The 16,481-nt window shown below is 43.5% G+C and overlaps 1 protein-coding gene across 1 annotated transcript in view; it reads left to right on the forward strand.

Annotated features, from left to right (window-relative positions):
- The first annotated feature begins 8,546 nt into the window (after positions 1-8,546).
- Positions 8,547-16,481, forward strand: part of fam83c (family with sequence similarity 83 member C) — a 48,949-nt gene continuing 41,014 nt past the window's right edge. Inside the window, exon 1 of the mRNA XM_073062173.1 lies at positions 8,547-9,185. Coding sequence (XP_072918274.1) covers positions 8,649-9,185 — 537 coding nt within the window. The 5' untranslated portion in view covers positions 8,547-8,648. The remainder of the gene's footprint in view (positions 9,186-16,481) is intronic.

Genomic DNA, 16,481 nt, shown 5'->3' on the forward strand with positions numbered 1-16,481 from the left:
AAATTCTCTCTCTTGAAGTCCAGTTCTGACCTGGTTTTCCCAATCCACTTTCATGTTAAAATCCCCAACGATGATCATGACATTGCCCTTCTGACATGCCTTTTTTATCTCCTGCTGTAATTCTGCATTATTTTGCTTATTGTTTTTATGTTTTAATTACACTTAATATCTTGATATTTGGAGATAGAACAGGAACAGGCCCTTCAGTCTACAATGCTGAATGCCCAGATAAACTAATCCCTTCTGTCTACGCAATGTCCAGTCTTTCCATTCCCTGCAGATTCGTGTGCCTATCAAAGAGACTGTTGAACATCTCTGTCATAGTTGCCTGCTCCACCACCCTATCCTGCACATCTATTTTATTGAACTTGCCCCCTCTCACCTTAAATACGTGCCTTCAGGTAATAGACATTTCAACCCTGGGGGGAGAAAACAATGAATATCTACTCTGTCTGTTCCTCTCATAATCTTATAAACTTCTATCAGATGTCACTTCAGAGAGAACAACCCACATTTATCCAACCTCTCATACCTTCTAATTCAGGCAGCTTCTTGGTAAACCCCTTCTGCATCCTCTCCAAAGCCTCCACATCCTTCCTAAAAAAGAGCGACCAGAATTGAATGCAATGCTCAAGATACGGTCTCATCAGTTTTATTTAACTGCAGCATAACTTCATTCTTGAACTCGGTGCCTTGACTAATAAATGCAAACATGCCATTGCCTTCTTAACTACCCGTTGACTTGTGCAGCCACTTTCAGGGAGCTATGAGCTTGCACTCCATGATCCCTCTCTTGATGGGTTTTGCCACCAACATTTGATTTCCCAAACTCATGTCTGGTCAGATTAAACTCCATCTGGCATTTTCCTCCCCGTGCCGCATCTCACTATATCCTTTGCCGTATTCCACGCTATCTGCAATCCACCAGTCTTCATATCATTATGCAGTATGCCTTATTGCCCTCTTTACCACCCTCTCAACTTCTGCAGCCATTTTCGGGGAGTTTTGGACTTGGATCCCCAGCTAGAGGAGAATATGAATATGATTTACTCATGTCTAGGTTCTCCAGAAGGATGAGCTGTCCCAGAAATTGTGCTGCTCTAGAAGGGCAGGATCTGAGCAAGCAGAACAAAGTAGTCATAAGACATAGTAGCAGAATTAGGCCTGAGTGCTCCGCCATTCCATCATGGGTGATTTATTATCCCCCTTAACCCTGTTCTCCTGGCTTCTCCTCATATCCCTTCATGACCTGATAAATAAAACTCTGCCTTAAATATACCCAGTGATTTAGTCTGCACAACATCTGTTGCATGAATTTCATCATTGGACATGTTTGGTAAACTGCAAATGAAGTTTGCTTTCACTAACACTGGGTGTGGGTTATGACATTTGGTATGGTAACTGCTCTGCCGGTCACAAGAAACTGCTGAGTTGGGGTCATAGCGCAGCTCATCACAGGAGCTAGCCTCCCCTCCATGGACTCTGCACTTGGCGCTGCCTTGGTAAATCAGCCAGCATTACTCCGTTTCTGGCACTAGAGGACGCCAGTGAGCCACCTTATAGCCAAATAGCTTTTAGTGTTCTGAAAGGCCTAAACACTGATGAAAACAAGCGTTCAGGTACACGGGGCTTCAAATGGCTAGTTAACTCCTGGCGTACTTAAAAGGGGCAGGAGGAACCAAAGCCTAAAACCCCACACCACCAGGTAAGAATAACTTCAACCATTCATCTCAAGAACCCTAATCACAGTTCAGCAACGCTATTGACCGCTCTGATCACTTTGCACAGCAAATGGACTTTTGTGTTCATGTTGTGTTCTTCTGGTAAAGATTTCAGAATTGGTATTTAATTCAAGATTTGTGATTGTTCCTTATATGGTGCTATATGCGTGTGATGCTGCTATGAGTAATGATATTTTAACGTTTATTTCTCGTGTATGTTGAAACATTGAAATGTATCATTTGCACCAGCAAATAACACAGTCCAAGGATGTGCTGGGGGCAGCCCACAAGTGTCGCCACACTTCCAGCGCCAACATAACATGCCCACAATTTACTTGAAAGAAAGCTTTTCTTTGCAACTATGCATAAACTTGACTTTGGCTGGAGCTAAATTTAACAAAGGAAAATAGACAATCACTCAGCCAACATGAAATGTTTAGGAATTGTGTGTATCTGATGGTCATAGAGAGCTTCAGCACAGTAAAAAGGAATTCAGCCCACTGTGCCGACCTAATCCTTTTATCCTCCCTATACTTCTATCAATTCTTTCCAATTCAAAGTAAATTTATTATCTAAGTACACATGTCATCAGACGCTACCTTGAGATTCAGAGTAGAACAAAGAAATACAATAGAATCAATGAAAAACTACACACAGAGATTGACAAACATCCAATGTGCAAAAGAACACAAAGTTCAAAGTACATTTATTATCAAAGTGTGTGTGCAGTACACAACTCTGAGATTCATCTTCTCCAGACAGGCATGAAACAAAGAAAACCGTGGAAGCCATTCAAAGAAAAATATCTACAACACCCTCCCCCCCAACACACACGCGCACACACACACACACACACACACACACACACACACACACACACACACACACACACACACACACACACACACACACACACACACACACACACACACACACACACACACACACACACACACACACACACACATGAAAACAGAATATAAAAACACAAAATCAAGAGTCCAATCGTCAGTGCCATCCTTCGAAAGCATTGCAGGAGAGAGAGACCTTCCTCCGGCAGCAGTGAGGGAGAGGGTGGTAAACGTGCTGAACACAGGCTCAGAATCAGAATCACTGGCATGTGATGTGAAATTTGTTAACTGAGCAGCAGCAGTTCAATGCAATACACAATGTAGAAGAAAAAAACAAAATAAATTAATAATAATAAATAAGTAAATCAATTACAGTATACATATATTGTATAGATTAAAAATTGGGCAAAAAACAGAAATGCAATATATTAAAAAGTGAGTTAGTGTCCAAGGGTTCAATGTTCATTTAGGAATCGGATGGCAGAGGGGAAGAAGCTGTTCCTGAATCGCTGAGTGTGTGCCTTCAGGCTTCTGTACCTCCTACCTGATGGTAACAGTGAGAAAAGGGCATGCCCTGGGTGCTGGAGGTCCTTAATAATGGACGCTGCCTTTCTGAGACACCACTCCCTAAAGATGTCCTGGGTACTTTGTAGGCTAGTACCCAAGATGGAGCTGACTAGATTTACAACCTTCTGCAGCTTCTTTCGGTCCTGTGCAGTAGCCCCTCCATACCAGACAGTGATGTAGCCTGTCAGAATGCTCTCCATGGTACATCTATAGAAGTCCTTGAGTGTATTTGTTGACATACTAAATCTCTTCAAACTCCTAATGATGTATAGTCACTGTCTCGCCTGCTTTACAACTGCATTGATATGTTGGGATCAGGTTAGATCCTTAGAGATCTTAACACCCAGGAATTTGAAACTGCTCACCTCAATGTTTCAATCTTCCTCAGCGAGAAATGGACTCGATCATGGGCTTGCTCTCAGTCTCTAAGCTTCTTGGTCTTAAAGCCACTCGCCTCTTGGAACCTTCTTGAAGACAGCAAAGCAAAATGTTGCCCAAACTGTGCAAGTACAAAACAATAATTAATAAATAAATAAATAGTACTAAGAACATGATTCAGAGATTTTGGTCATCTACAGATGGGGCTTGGTGGATATTTTGGAGTGGTCAATAGCTGATCAATCCACATGTCTTTGGGGTGTAAGGGGAAGCATGCAGACTCCACACAGACAGCACCCAAGGTCTGGATTGAACCCATGTCTCTGTCGTTGTGAGGCAGCTCGACCCTCTGCACCACTGTACTGACCTAATCTGTTGCTTGTTTCCAAATCAAGGCCTCACAATGATTTCTATGAAGAGTAGATTGGATTATCATTGACACATGTACAGTGAAGAACATTACTTTGTATGGAGTCCACACAGATCATTCCATTACCATAAGATAGAGGAGCTGAATAAGGTCATTTGGCCCATCGAGTCTGCTCCACCATTTCATCATGGCTGATCCAATTTTCCTCTCAGCCCCAATCTCCTGCCTTCCCCCCATATCCCTTCATGCCCTGACCAATCAAGAATCTATCAACCTCTGCCTTAAGTATACATCAATACTTAGACCCCATAGCTGCCTGTGACAATGAATTCCGTAGATTCACTTCTCTCCAACTAAAGAAATTCCTTCTCATCTCTGTTCTAAAAGTTCGTCCTTCTATTCTGAGGCTGTGTCAGCCGGTCTTAGATACTCCCACCATAGGAAACATCACATCCACTCTATCAAGGCCTTTCACCATTCAGTAGTCTTCAATTAGGTCACCCCTCATTCTTCTGAATTCCAGTGAATACAGGCCCAGAATCATCAAGTCTTCAAATGACAAGCTGTTTAATCCTGGAATAATTTTCATGAACCTCATTTGAACCCTCTCCAGTTTCAGCACATCCTTTGGCCCAAAACTGCTCACAATACTCCAAGTGAGGCCTCACCAGGGCTTTATAAAGTCTCAACATTACATCCTTGCTTTTATATTCTAGTCCTCTTGAAGTGAATGCTAACATTGCATTTGCCTTCCTCACCACAGACTCAACCTGCAAATGAATCTTTAGGGAATTCTGCACAAAGACCCCCAAATCCTTTTGTGCCACAAATTTTTGTATTTTCTCTTCATTTAGAAAATAGTCTACCCTTTATTTCTTTACAACAAAGCCATCAATTCCATCATCCAAATCACTGACATATAATGTAAAAAGAATCAGTCACAGCACTGACCGCTGTGGAATACCACTAATCAATGGAAGCCAACCAGAAAAGGTTCCCTTTATTCCCACTCTTTGCCTCCTGCCAATCAGCCACTGCTTTATCCATGCTAGAACCTTTCCTGTAATAGCATGGGCTCATAACTTGTTAAGCAACCTCATGTGTGGCATCTTGTCACAGGCCTACTGAAAATCCAAGTACACAACATAAACCCAATCTTTTTTGTCTATCCTATTTGTTATTTTTTCAAAGAATTCCAAGAAATTTGTCAGACAAGATTTTCCCTTGAGGAAACCCTGAAACCACAACCTTAACAATTGACTCTAACATCTTCCCAACCACTGAGGTCAGAGTAATTGGCCTATAGTTTCCTTTCTTCTGCCTCTCTCCCTTCTTGAAGATTGGAGTGACATTTGCAATATGTCAGTGCATTGAGCTAATTCAAGGGAAAAACAATAACAGCGTAAAGAGTTAAGATTACAGAGGAAGTGCAGGCAGACGATGAAGGTAGGATGAGTTAGCTGAGGCTGTTCTCTATGGAGCGAAGGAAGATGAGAAGACCTCTACCACATGGGCCATGCTCTCTTCACTTTGCTGCCACCAGGAAGAAGATATGGGAGCCTCAGGACTCACATCACCAAGTTCAGGAACAGGTATTACCCCTAACCCATCAGGCTCCTGAACCAGAGGGGATAACTTCACTCAAGTTCACCTGCCCAATCATTGAAATGTTCCCACGACCAATGGAGTCATTTTCAAGGACCTCATCTCATGTTCTCAATACTTATTGCTTACTTATTTATTATTGTTATTTCCGTCTTTTGTATTTACACAATTTGTTTTCTGCACGCTGGTTGAATGCCCAAGTTGGGCAGTCTTCCATTGATTCTGTTATGGTTATTATTCCATAGATTTATAGAGTATGCCACAAGAAAATGAATCTCAAAGTTGATCAGGGTGCTAAGCTGCTTTGGCACAAAGGGTATTGAGTCTATGTAAAGAGCTGCCAGAGGAAGTGGCAAAGGTGGATAAAATTACAATGTGATGGGTCCATAGATAGGAAAGGTAGATGGGCCAAATGCATGGAAATGGACTAACTCAATTAGGCAACATAGGTGAGTTGGGGCAAATGGACTGTTTCCATGCTGTATAACTTGATGAATTTTTATTTCCCCTCATGTCCCCTTTAAATCATTCTACTCTCGTTTTACATCTCTGCCCTGTAACTTTACACTCCCCTACCCAGGGGAAAGGACTGTGACCTTTCACCTAATCAATATACCCCATGATTTTATAAACTTCTGTAAGGTCACTCCTCAGCCTCCTACGCTCAAAGGAATAGAGGTCACAAACTATCCAACATCTCCTAATAACTCGAGCTCTCTCGTCCCAGCAACACTGTTGTGAGCAACAGCTTCTTCCTGTCCACCGACCAGATTTCTGAACAGACAATGAACCCATGAACACTACCTCATTATTTTGCTCCTTTTGCACTACCTATTTAATTTTTATGTATATTTTATGTAGTTTATAATATATTTTAAGTATTGTACTGTTCTGCTGCTGTAAAACAACAAATTTCACAGCATATGCCATTGATATTAAACACAATTCTGTTCCTGATTTTGCACATTAGGTTTTTGTCAGTCTTTCTTCATATACAATTTTTCATAAATTCTAATGTATTTCTTTATTTTTAATGTAAATGCCTGCAAGGAATTGAATCACAGGGTAATATATGATAAAATATACATATTTTGATAACACATTTACATTGAACTTTGAATTAAGTCAAGTTTATTGACATATGCACGGGTACAGTGAGTTACAGATACAATGATGTAGCAACATCACAGACACGCAGGTGCAGACAACACACCAAAAGTAAATTATACCTCAGTTCTTCAACACTGAAGAGAGAGGAGAAAAACAACAAAAACAAGACCATAGTGCAAAAAAGACAGAATCAGGGTCAAGTCAGTTGTCACTGATCCCTCCCATCCACCCCACAATCTCCTTGACCCCTGACCATTGGGCTGGAGTTTCTGTAGCATTAGGACAAGAACTGTCAGGATGGGAAACAGTTTCTTCCCCCAGGCTGTGAGACTACTGAACTTCCTGCCACCACCCATGTCTCATCACATATGAAGCCCCAGTAATGTTTACTTTTTAACTTGTGACATGAATGCACCTTAGTATTTGCTAATTATTTGGTGGTAAGCACGTACACAGCTGAATGATAAAAAGCTTGAAGTCCATAGTAGTGGACTGTTGCTGAAGTTGGGTTTGGGTTGTGCAGGTCATTGGGAGCTGCTTCTGAACTTGGTGATGTGAGTCTTGGTGGTGCTGTCTGTACCTCATGTCCAAAGGTCGCAGTGAGAAAAGGTCACAGCCCAGATGGAAGTGATCCTTGATATTTCTTGAGGTCAAACCCCTTGTAGATCACAAACAGGAGAAACTCAGCAGCTGCTGAAAATCCAAAGCAACACACACAGGGTGCAGGAGGAACTCAGCAGGTCAGGCAGCATCGATGGAGATGAATAAACAGTCAACATTTCGGTTCAAGTCTCTTCTAGTGGACTGGAAATGAAGGGGGGGAAATGCCAGAATAAAATGGTGGGGGGAGAAGGAGGACCAGCTAGAAAGTGATAGGTGAAGCCAGGGAGGCAGGTAGGTAGGAAAGGTAAAGGGCTGAGAGGATGGAATCTGATAGGACAGAAGAATGGACCGTAGGAGAAAGGGGAGGAGGAGGGGACCCCAGAGAGAGATGGTAGGCAGTATGATCTACCTTTGTAGATGCTCTGTGTGGTGGAGAGGCCCGTGCCTGGGAAGTGTCTACTATTCTCTCCAACCTCTTTTGTGCCTGTGCATTGGAACTGTACCCTCTCTAAATTATTCCCATCTGGATCTGGGCAAGCCATTGTCAAGACACAGGGGTCACCATCCAGAACGATAGGTGCAGGAGGAAATAGATCACTACAGCTCAGTACAGGCCCTTTGGCCCACAATGTTGTGCTGACCTTTGAACTTACACTAAAATCAATCTACCCCTTCCCTGCCACATCGCCCTCTGGGATTCTACCAACCATATGCTTATCCAAATGTTTCTTAAATGCCTCTACTACCACCCCGGCAACGCATTCCACTCATCATTCCCTGTGCAAGGAATGGACCTCTGACTCCGACATCCCGCTCTCCATTCCGCCAATCACCTTAAAATTAGGCCATCTCGTGGAGGCTAGGGGGAAATGTCTCTGTCTATGCCTCTTATCATCATGTACGTCTCTTCCATGTCACATTTCATCTTCCTTTGTTCAAAAGAGAAACACCCTAGCCCACTCAACCTGTCCTCATAAGACGTGCTCTCTAATCCAGGCAGCATCCTGGTCAATCTCCTCTGCACCCTCTCTGAAGCTTCCACATCCTTCCCATAATGAGGCCACCAGAACTGAACACAATACTCCAAGTGTGATCTAAACAGGCTTTTACAGAGCTGCAACATTACCTCTGTGCTCTTGAATTCAATATCCCTAGCACTGAAGGCTTTCTTAACAACCCTGTCAACTTGTGCGGCAACTTTGGGGGATGTATGGACGTTGTCTTGCATTCACATAGCACCCGATACGGTGGAGCTGTGCTTGAGATGTGATTGGCTGCCTGGGTAACAGGTGCAGGTGGGGCTCGGTGCAGCTCACAGCCATTGGTAGAGTTGCTGGATTCTGGAGACGCTCCGACAGGTAGTAACAGACTGATCACCTGTCGAGGAAGTGAAAGGTCTCCCCGGGGTGGGAAGCCCTGGATCAGGAGCCGCTGGTTTCCACGATGAACGTTAACGGTAAAACTACCGGTGATGCCACCTTGTTGCAGAAGCCCGCGTACCGCAAACCGCTGGGCAAACTGTGTCAGAGGCTGGAGGAAGTGAAATGTTCCTGGAGGCAGAGCTCCGCGCTGGAGCTCAGTCACAGCGAAGCGGCCAGACTGGCCACGGACGCGCTGTTGGAGTCCGGAGTCCCGGGTTACCAGCGAACGCTGGCCGCCGAGAGGGAGCTGGGTTTCCTGTCCCAGTTGGAGATCGACTACATCAGCCGGAGTGGAGCTGCCAGGCTGCTGAGCCCCACGGCGGAGCTCCGCGAAAGGGGCAACCGCCAGAGCTACTGCGAGGGGGACGAGGTGTCGGAGCTGACCTCGGCCACGTACTTCCCCGTGCAGACGGACTCGGAGGCGCCGCTCCTCGACCTGGGCTGGTCCAAACCCCCGAGAGCTGTCTGCCTGCCCTCCGAGTCCCAGATCATCTTCCAGAGGGATAGAAGCCACAGCATCAAGGACACCATCCGGAGCCTGCTGAACAAAGCCAGGACGGTAGGTGCACCGTAGAGTGGCAGACTTGCATTTATGTGGCACACGGCCAGGTCCCGGTCTGGCCTGGGTCTTGTAGATCATAGGACAGAGGAGCAGAATTCAGCCCATCGAGTCTGCTCCGCCATTCCATCATGGCTAATTTATTACCTTTCTGAACCCCAGTCTCCTGCTTCTCCCCGTTAACGTTTGAGGCCCTGACTAATCAAGAACCTAGCAACCTGCGGTTTAAGTATAATAAAACCACAAAGCTCTTTGGCCCATCGGGTTGACTCTCACACCTGTCCCATTCCCCCTCTCCTGAATCAAAATCAGATATATTATCACTGACTTCTAGAAGGTTTTACAAAGATATGTTCATTACAAAATACATTCTACAACAATCACAGAGACACCCACCACCCAGGACATGTCCTCTTCTCATTGCCACCATCAGGGAGCAGGTACAGGAGCCTGAAGACCCACACTCAACCATTCAGGTACAGCTTCATCCCCTCTGCCATCAGATTTCTGAACGGACAATGAACCCACTGCGTTTTTAAATCTTTTTGCACTATCAGTTTAATTTGATTTTATATACATATTTTATTGTAATTTATAGTTTTAAAATTATTATTTATTACAATGTACTGCTGCTGCAAAACAACAAATTTTACAACCTATGCTGGTGATGTTAAACCCATTCTGAATAACACAATCACTAATGGAAAAATAAATTAAGATGTTCCCAACCCTGTTAAAGATATTTACCCCCTGTGGGTGCCCAGAACACCTCCATGGTACCCACGGACACCATGCGTTCCTTCTTCCGCGGTTACCCAGCCTCATACATACATTGCCAGTCGGTCTGATAGGCGGAACTATCTCCTGCCCACATCCACAGGTTTCCATCTTTGCTAGTTCCGGGGGCACCCCTCCTTGCTCCTCTCCTCACTGGCTGAAAAAATATTGCTGTTTTGATGCAGCAGTGATTGTTTATTTTAAGATAGATAGATAGAACAAATAAAAAGGAATAGTGAAGTAGTGTTGATGGGTTCAATGTCCATTCAGAAATCGGATGGCAGAGGGGAAGAAGCTGTTCCTGAATCACTGAATGTGTGCCTTTAGGCTTCTGTACCTGCTCCCTGATGGTAGCAATGGGAAGAGGGCAAGACCCAGATGGTGAGGGTCCTTTGTGATGGATGCCGCTTTCTTCAGTCACCACACCTTGAACGTATCCTCAGTGGTGGGGAGGAGCCGGCTAAGTCTACAATCCTCTGAACCTTCTGCAGTCTTGCTGTCTCTGAAATGTTGAGTGTGTCTCCAAGCTCCTGTACCTCCTCGTTGATGGTAATAATGCAAAGTTCTGGTGATGGGGGTTCTTAATGACAGATGCTGCCTTTCTGACGATCACTGTTTGGAGGTATCCTCATTGCTGGGGAAGATTGATGATTGATGATCTGGTTGATTGATTGATTGATTGATCTGGCAGAGATTACAAATTTCTGTAGCATTTTCCCAACACAGTGCATGGCCCGTCTGTACCAGATTGTGATGTAAGCAGTTAGATTGCTCTCCGCAGTACATCTGTAGAAATTTGCGAGAGTCTTCAGCGACATACTGAATCTCCTCAAACTCCTAATGAGATATAGACACTGATATAGAGATGTAGCCTTCTTTGTAATTGCATCAATATATTAGGCCCAGGGTAGGTCATCAGAGATGCTGACATCCAGGAATTTGAAACTGCTCACCCTTTCCACTTCTGATCCCTTGGTGTGTGTGTTCCCTCGACTTCTCCTTTCTGGTCCACAATCAATTCCTTGGTCTTACTGACACTGGGAGCAAAGTTGTTGCTGTGACATCACTCAACACGCTGATCTATCTCGCTCCTGTACGCCTCCTCATCACCATCTGGAATTCTGCCAACAGTAGTTGTGTCATTGGCAGACTTATAGATGGTATTTGATCTGTGCCTGCCCACAGAGTCATGGGTGTATAGAGAGCTCTACGAAGCAGATTAAAGCTCTTCACTCAGTTAGTGTGACAATAATAAGCCAATGCCACTCAGGGGTAATTGACGGTGACTAATTAACCAGTCATCTTTGGGATGTGTGAGGAAGCTAGAGCACCCAGAGAAAAAACACAGGATTGCAGCGAGAGCGTGCAACCTTCACACAGACCGCAGCCAAGATAGGGGTTGAACCCGGGAATGCTGGAGATGAGAGGTCACAAATTTAACCGCATGTGTCACCATGTCATTCGGGTGCAGTTCTTCCCACAAATGAGCCCCTGCTGGACATTTTTTGAAAGGGTTTTAAAGTTCAAGGTAAATTTTATTATCAAAGTGCATGTATGTCACCCTGAGATTAATTTTCCTGTGGGCACGCTCAATAAATCTATAGAATAGTAACTATAACTGATCAATGAAAGATCAACCAGAGTGCAGAAGACAGCAAACTGTGCAAATGAAAATATAAACAAATAGTGATAAGTAATAAGAACATGAGATAATGAGGTAAAGAGTCCTTAAAGTGAGATCATTGGTTGTGGGAACATCTCAATGATGGGGTAAGTGAGTGTAGTTATCTCCCTTTGTTCAAGAGCCTGATGGTTGTGGGGTAGCAACTGTTCTTGAACCTGGTGGTGCAGGTCCTGAGGTTCTTGTACTTTCTACTTGATGGCAGCAGCGAGAAGAGAGCCTGGACTGGTTGGTGGGGATCCCTGATGATGGATGCTGCTTTCCCCTGACAGCATTTCATGTAGATGTGCTCAATGTTCGGGAGCTTTACCTGTGATGTACTGGGCCGAATCCCCTACCTTTTGTAGGATTTTCCGTTCAAAGGCATTTGTGTTCCCATACCAGGCCGTGATACAGCCAGTGGGCATAGTGGACATAATCGCACTATAACATCAAGCCTCTTGCTCGGTAAGCTTTCCCAGTCTAAATCTGCAATTCCATAACAACGGATCTCTGGAAGCATCTTCACTATGACTGTGGTGGATTTTGTGAAATCTGTGAACTTGTCAGGTCAGCATAAAAGGTCGTTGGCTGTAGTCTACAATCTCTGCAGGACTTTCATGTGTCCAGGACAAAGAAGGGAGCGGGAAAATTTACCCACCCTATGAAACGTCTTTTCTAAAATCTCCCTTCTGAAAAGTGCTATAGGGCTCTTAAAACAAAAACTTCACACCATCTTAGAAGTTTTTTCTCCCAGGCAGTCAATCTGATTGACCATTCTAGTTAACCCCACCCCACCCCCTCTATTACCCCAGTCACTGCACTATAAATACTTTAAATCCCTTCTTATCATACTGTTTACATTGTAAATAGATGCAGGTATTTAGGCACGTTTTATTCCATAGCTATACTTTAACCTCTATATTTCATATGAAACTTTAATCTTTCGAATTGCTGAATGTTGCTTTTTGTTGTATGTCGCGCCAACACACCACAGAAAATTCCTAACGTGTATAAAATGTATATGATGAGTAACGATGATCCTTCATCCTTGACTCGCTTTCACTGGTCAATTCCAGATCATCATTTCACACCTTTGATAAATCGAGTTGCAAATTCTAGGCCTGCATTGAACTGTAGACCAACCATTCCAGAAATTCAGCATAATTGGAAACTCCACCATACGTTGACGTTGGCAAAAGCATGTGACGTACTGTATTCAAAAAATCTCCCTAATACATACTTCTCTCTGAATAGATTTGACTGTGATATTAATGATATTTGACTGTGATATCAACTCGTGGGATGAAAGAAGTGAGGCTAATCAACAACTCCACCCACCACCACAACTGTATCATTTCCTGTCAGGCGATCTTTGTACAGTGCCTATAAAAAGTATTCACCCCCCCCCCCCCTTAGAAGTTTTCATGTTTTATTGTTTTACAAAAGTGATTCACAGTGGATTTAATTTGACTTTTTTGACACTGATCAACAGAAAAGACTCTTTCATGTCAAAGTGAAAACAAATTTCCGCAAATTTGTATAAATTTATTATAATTACCAAGCTCAAAATGTGTGTGTGTGTAACTCCTGACGGAGTCGTCGGGGCACCATTATGACAAGCTTTTAGCACCGATCTTTTTGCTGATTGCTCATCGTCTTGGGCATCAGAAACCTAGAGGAGCCCATCCCTCTCCAGGTTTTTTTTTACGAGGTTGAGTTGCTAGCTCGACACTCAACCCAGGCATGGATGGAGAGCGTGCAAGGGAGCCGGCTGGATTCGAACTCGGGACCTCTGATCCCACTATGCCACCAGCCGGCGTTAAGCACAAAATAATTGTTGCATAATTACACTACCCTTTCAAGTCAGTATTTAGTAGATGCACCTTTAGCAGCAATTACAGCCTTGAATGTGTGTGGAGTCTTTGCACATCAGGGCACTGCAATTTTTCTCCATTCTTCTTTACAAAACTGCTCAAGCTCTGTCAGATTGCAAGGGGATCATGAGTGAACAGCACTTTTCGAGTCCAGGCACAAATTCTCAATTGGATTGAGGTCTGGCCACTCCAGGACATTAACTTGGTTGTTTTTAAGCCATTCCTGTGCGGCTTTGGCTTTATGCTTAGAGTCATTTTCTTGCTGGAAAACAAATCTCCCAAGTCGCAGTTCTCTTGCAAACTGCATCAGGTTTTCCTCCAGGATTTCCCTGTATTTTGTTGCATTCGTTTTACCCTCTACCTTCACAAGCCTTCCAGGACCTGTTGCAGTGAAGTATCCCCACAGCATGATTTATGGTAGGGTGGTGTGTTTTTGATGATGTGCAGTGTTTGGCTTACAGCAAACATAGTGTTAGTTTGATGACCAGAAAGCTCAGTTTTGGTTTCATCTTTCTTCCAACTGCTTTCAGAGTCTCCCACATGCCTTCTGACAAACTCTAGCCGAGATTTCATGTGAGTTTTTCCCACAGTGGCTTTCTCTTTGCACTCTCCCACAACGCTGTGACTCTCTCCCATCTCAGCCACTCTTCCAGAGTTGTCATAGGTCTCTTGGTGGCCTCATTCACCCTTTTTGCACGGTCACTCAGCTTTTGAGTGCCGTCTGCTCGAGGCAGATTTACACCTGTGCCATATTCTTTTCATTTCTTGATGATTGACTTAACTGTACTCCAAGGGATATTCGGTGACTTGGAAGTTTTCCTGTATCCATCTCCTGATGTGCTTTTCAATAACCTGAGTTGTTTGGAGCATTTTTTTGTCTTTATGATGTAGTTTTTGCCAGGATACTGACTTACCAGCAGTTGGATCTTCCTGATACAGGTATATTTTTACTACAGTCAATTGAAACACCTTGGCTGCACACAGGTCTCGAACAACCGATCTCCATTTAAGTAATTACGTGACTTCTAAAATCCATTGGCTGCACCAGTGATATTTGGTGTGTCATATTAAAGGGGTGAATACTTACGCAATCAATTATTTTGTGTTTTATATTTGTAATTAATTTATATCACTTTGTACAGATCTGTTTTCACTTTGACACAAAAGAGTCTTTCTGTTGATCAGTGTCAAAAAAAACCAAATTAAATCCACTGTGATTCAATGTTGTAAAACAATAAAATATGAAAACTTCCAAGGGGAGTGGGGTGAATTTTTTTATGGCACTGTATATAAAGCTATGTTATATTTTTTATTATTGTGTTTTTTATCTTTTTATGCTGCATTGGATTTTGAGTAACAATTATTTTGTTCTTTACACTTGTGTACAGCAAAGAACCTAAAACAATCTTGAATCTTGAACCGTGAATTTCTTAGCAACTTCCTCAAACAATGGGGTTCCCAACCTTTTCTAAGCCATGGACCCCTACTATTACTTATTGAATTTTGAAAGTCCTCCATAGAGTGGATGTGGAGGGGATGGTGGGGGAGTCTACGACTAGAGGACACAGCCTCAGAGTAGAGGGGCATCCTTTTAGAATGGAAATCAGGAGGAATTTCTGTAGCCAGAGAGTGGTGGATCTGTGGAATGTGTTCCCAGGTGGGTGTAGAGGCCAAGTCATTGGGTATATTTAAGGCAGGGGTTGATATATTCTTGATTAGTCAGGGCGTGAACAAATATGGGGAGAAGGCAGGAGATTGGGGCTCCTGTATTGTACACATGATTTTTTTTGTGTTCTATTGTTGAGCAGTAGTGAACCATCTGATTGGCCTATCAGAGTTCTCTTTGGGAACTAGTTGACTTGATCAGCATTGCTGATCTGGCTATTGTTCACAATTGCACTTTTTAAAAAAAGAGGGAGATTGGATCAGCCATGATGAAATGGCAGAGCAGACTCAATGGGCCAAATGGCCTCATTCTTCTCCTAGATCTTATAGTTTTATTAACCGTGGGGGACCTCAGGTTGGGAAGGGAACCCCTGCTCTAACATTTCAAAGTCAAATGTTAGTTTGCTCACCATTAATCATGTTATATTAACCTCGGAGAGAGCCTGTGAGATTAAAGTACAATGGAGGGTTACTTTGAAGGGCAGGTTGCTGGGTAGTGTACAGAAACATTCAGGAACAATGACTTCCCTTCAACCGCTCGGTTCTTGGACCAACTTGCAAAACCCAGATCAACCATTTCTTTCCTCTCCATAAACGCTGCCTGCCTTTCTGAGTTCCTCCAGTGTTATGTATGTGTTAAACCCTAATCACTACAGTTTAGCAACACTGTGATCACTTTGCACAAAATGGGCTTTTTATGTACTCATTGTGTATTCTGTAAAAATTGTGTATAATGTATGTTTTTTTTTGTGAATACTGTTTATATAAGTTGTGCCTGTGATGCTGTGGCAAGTAAGTTTTTCATTGCACCTGTAATTGTATGTACAGTAAAAGAGTCATAGAGTCATCAAACACTACAGCACAGAAACAGGGTCTTCAGCCCATCTAGTCCATGTCAAACTTTTAATCTTCCTAGTTGCATCGATCTGCATCCGGACCAAAGCCTTCCCTACCCCTCCTGTCCATGTACCTATTGAAATTTCTCCTGAGAGTTGAAATCAATCCTGGGAGAACCACTACAGCGCATCTTCAACATGAGCCTGGAGCAGAGAAGAGTACCCAGACAGTGGAAAACCTCCTGTATTGTCCCGGTACCGAAGAAACCACAACCAAAGGAGTTGAATGACTTCAGACCTGTTGCCTTGACGTCGCACGTGATGAAGACCATGGAGCGGCTGATAATACAGAATCTGAGGCCACAAACCAGGCACGCCCAGGATCCTCTTCAGTTTGCGTATAAGGAGAAGGTGGGAGTGGAGGATGCTATCACGTATTTGCTGCACAAATCACTCTCTCACCTAGATGGGGTCAGTTGTG

Source organism: Hemitrygon akajei, chromosome 11 (assembly GCF_048418815.1).
Source record: "Hemitrygon akajei chromosome 11, sHemAka1.3, whole genome shotgun sequence".
NCBI lineage: Eukaryota > Metazoa > Chordata > Chondrichthyes > Myliobatiformes > Dasyatidae > Hemitrygon > Hemitrygon akajei.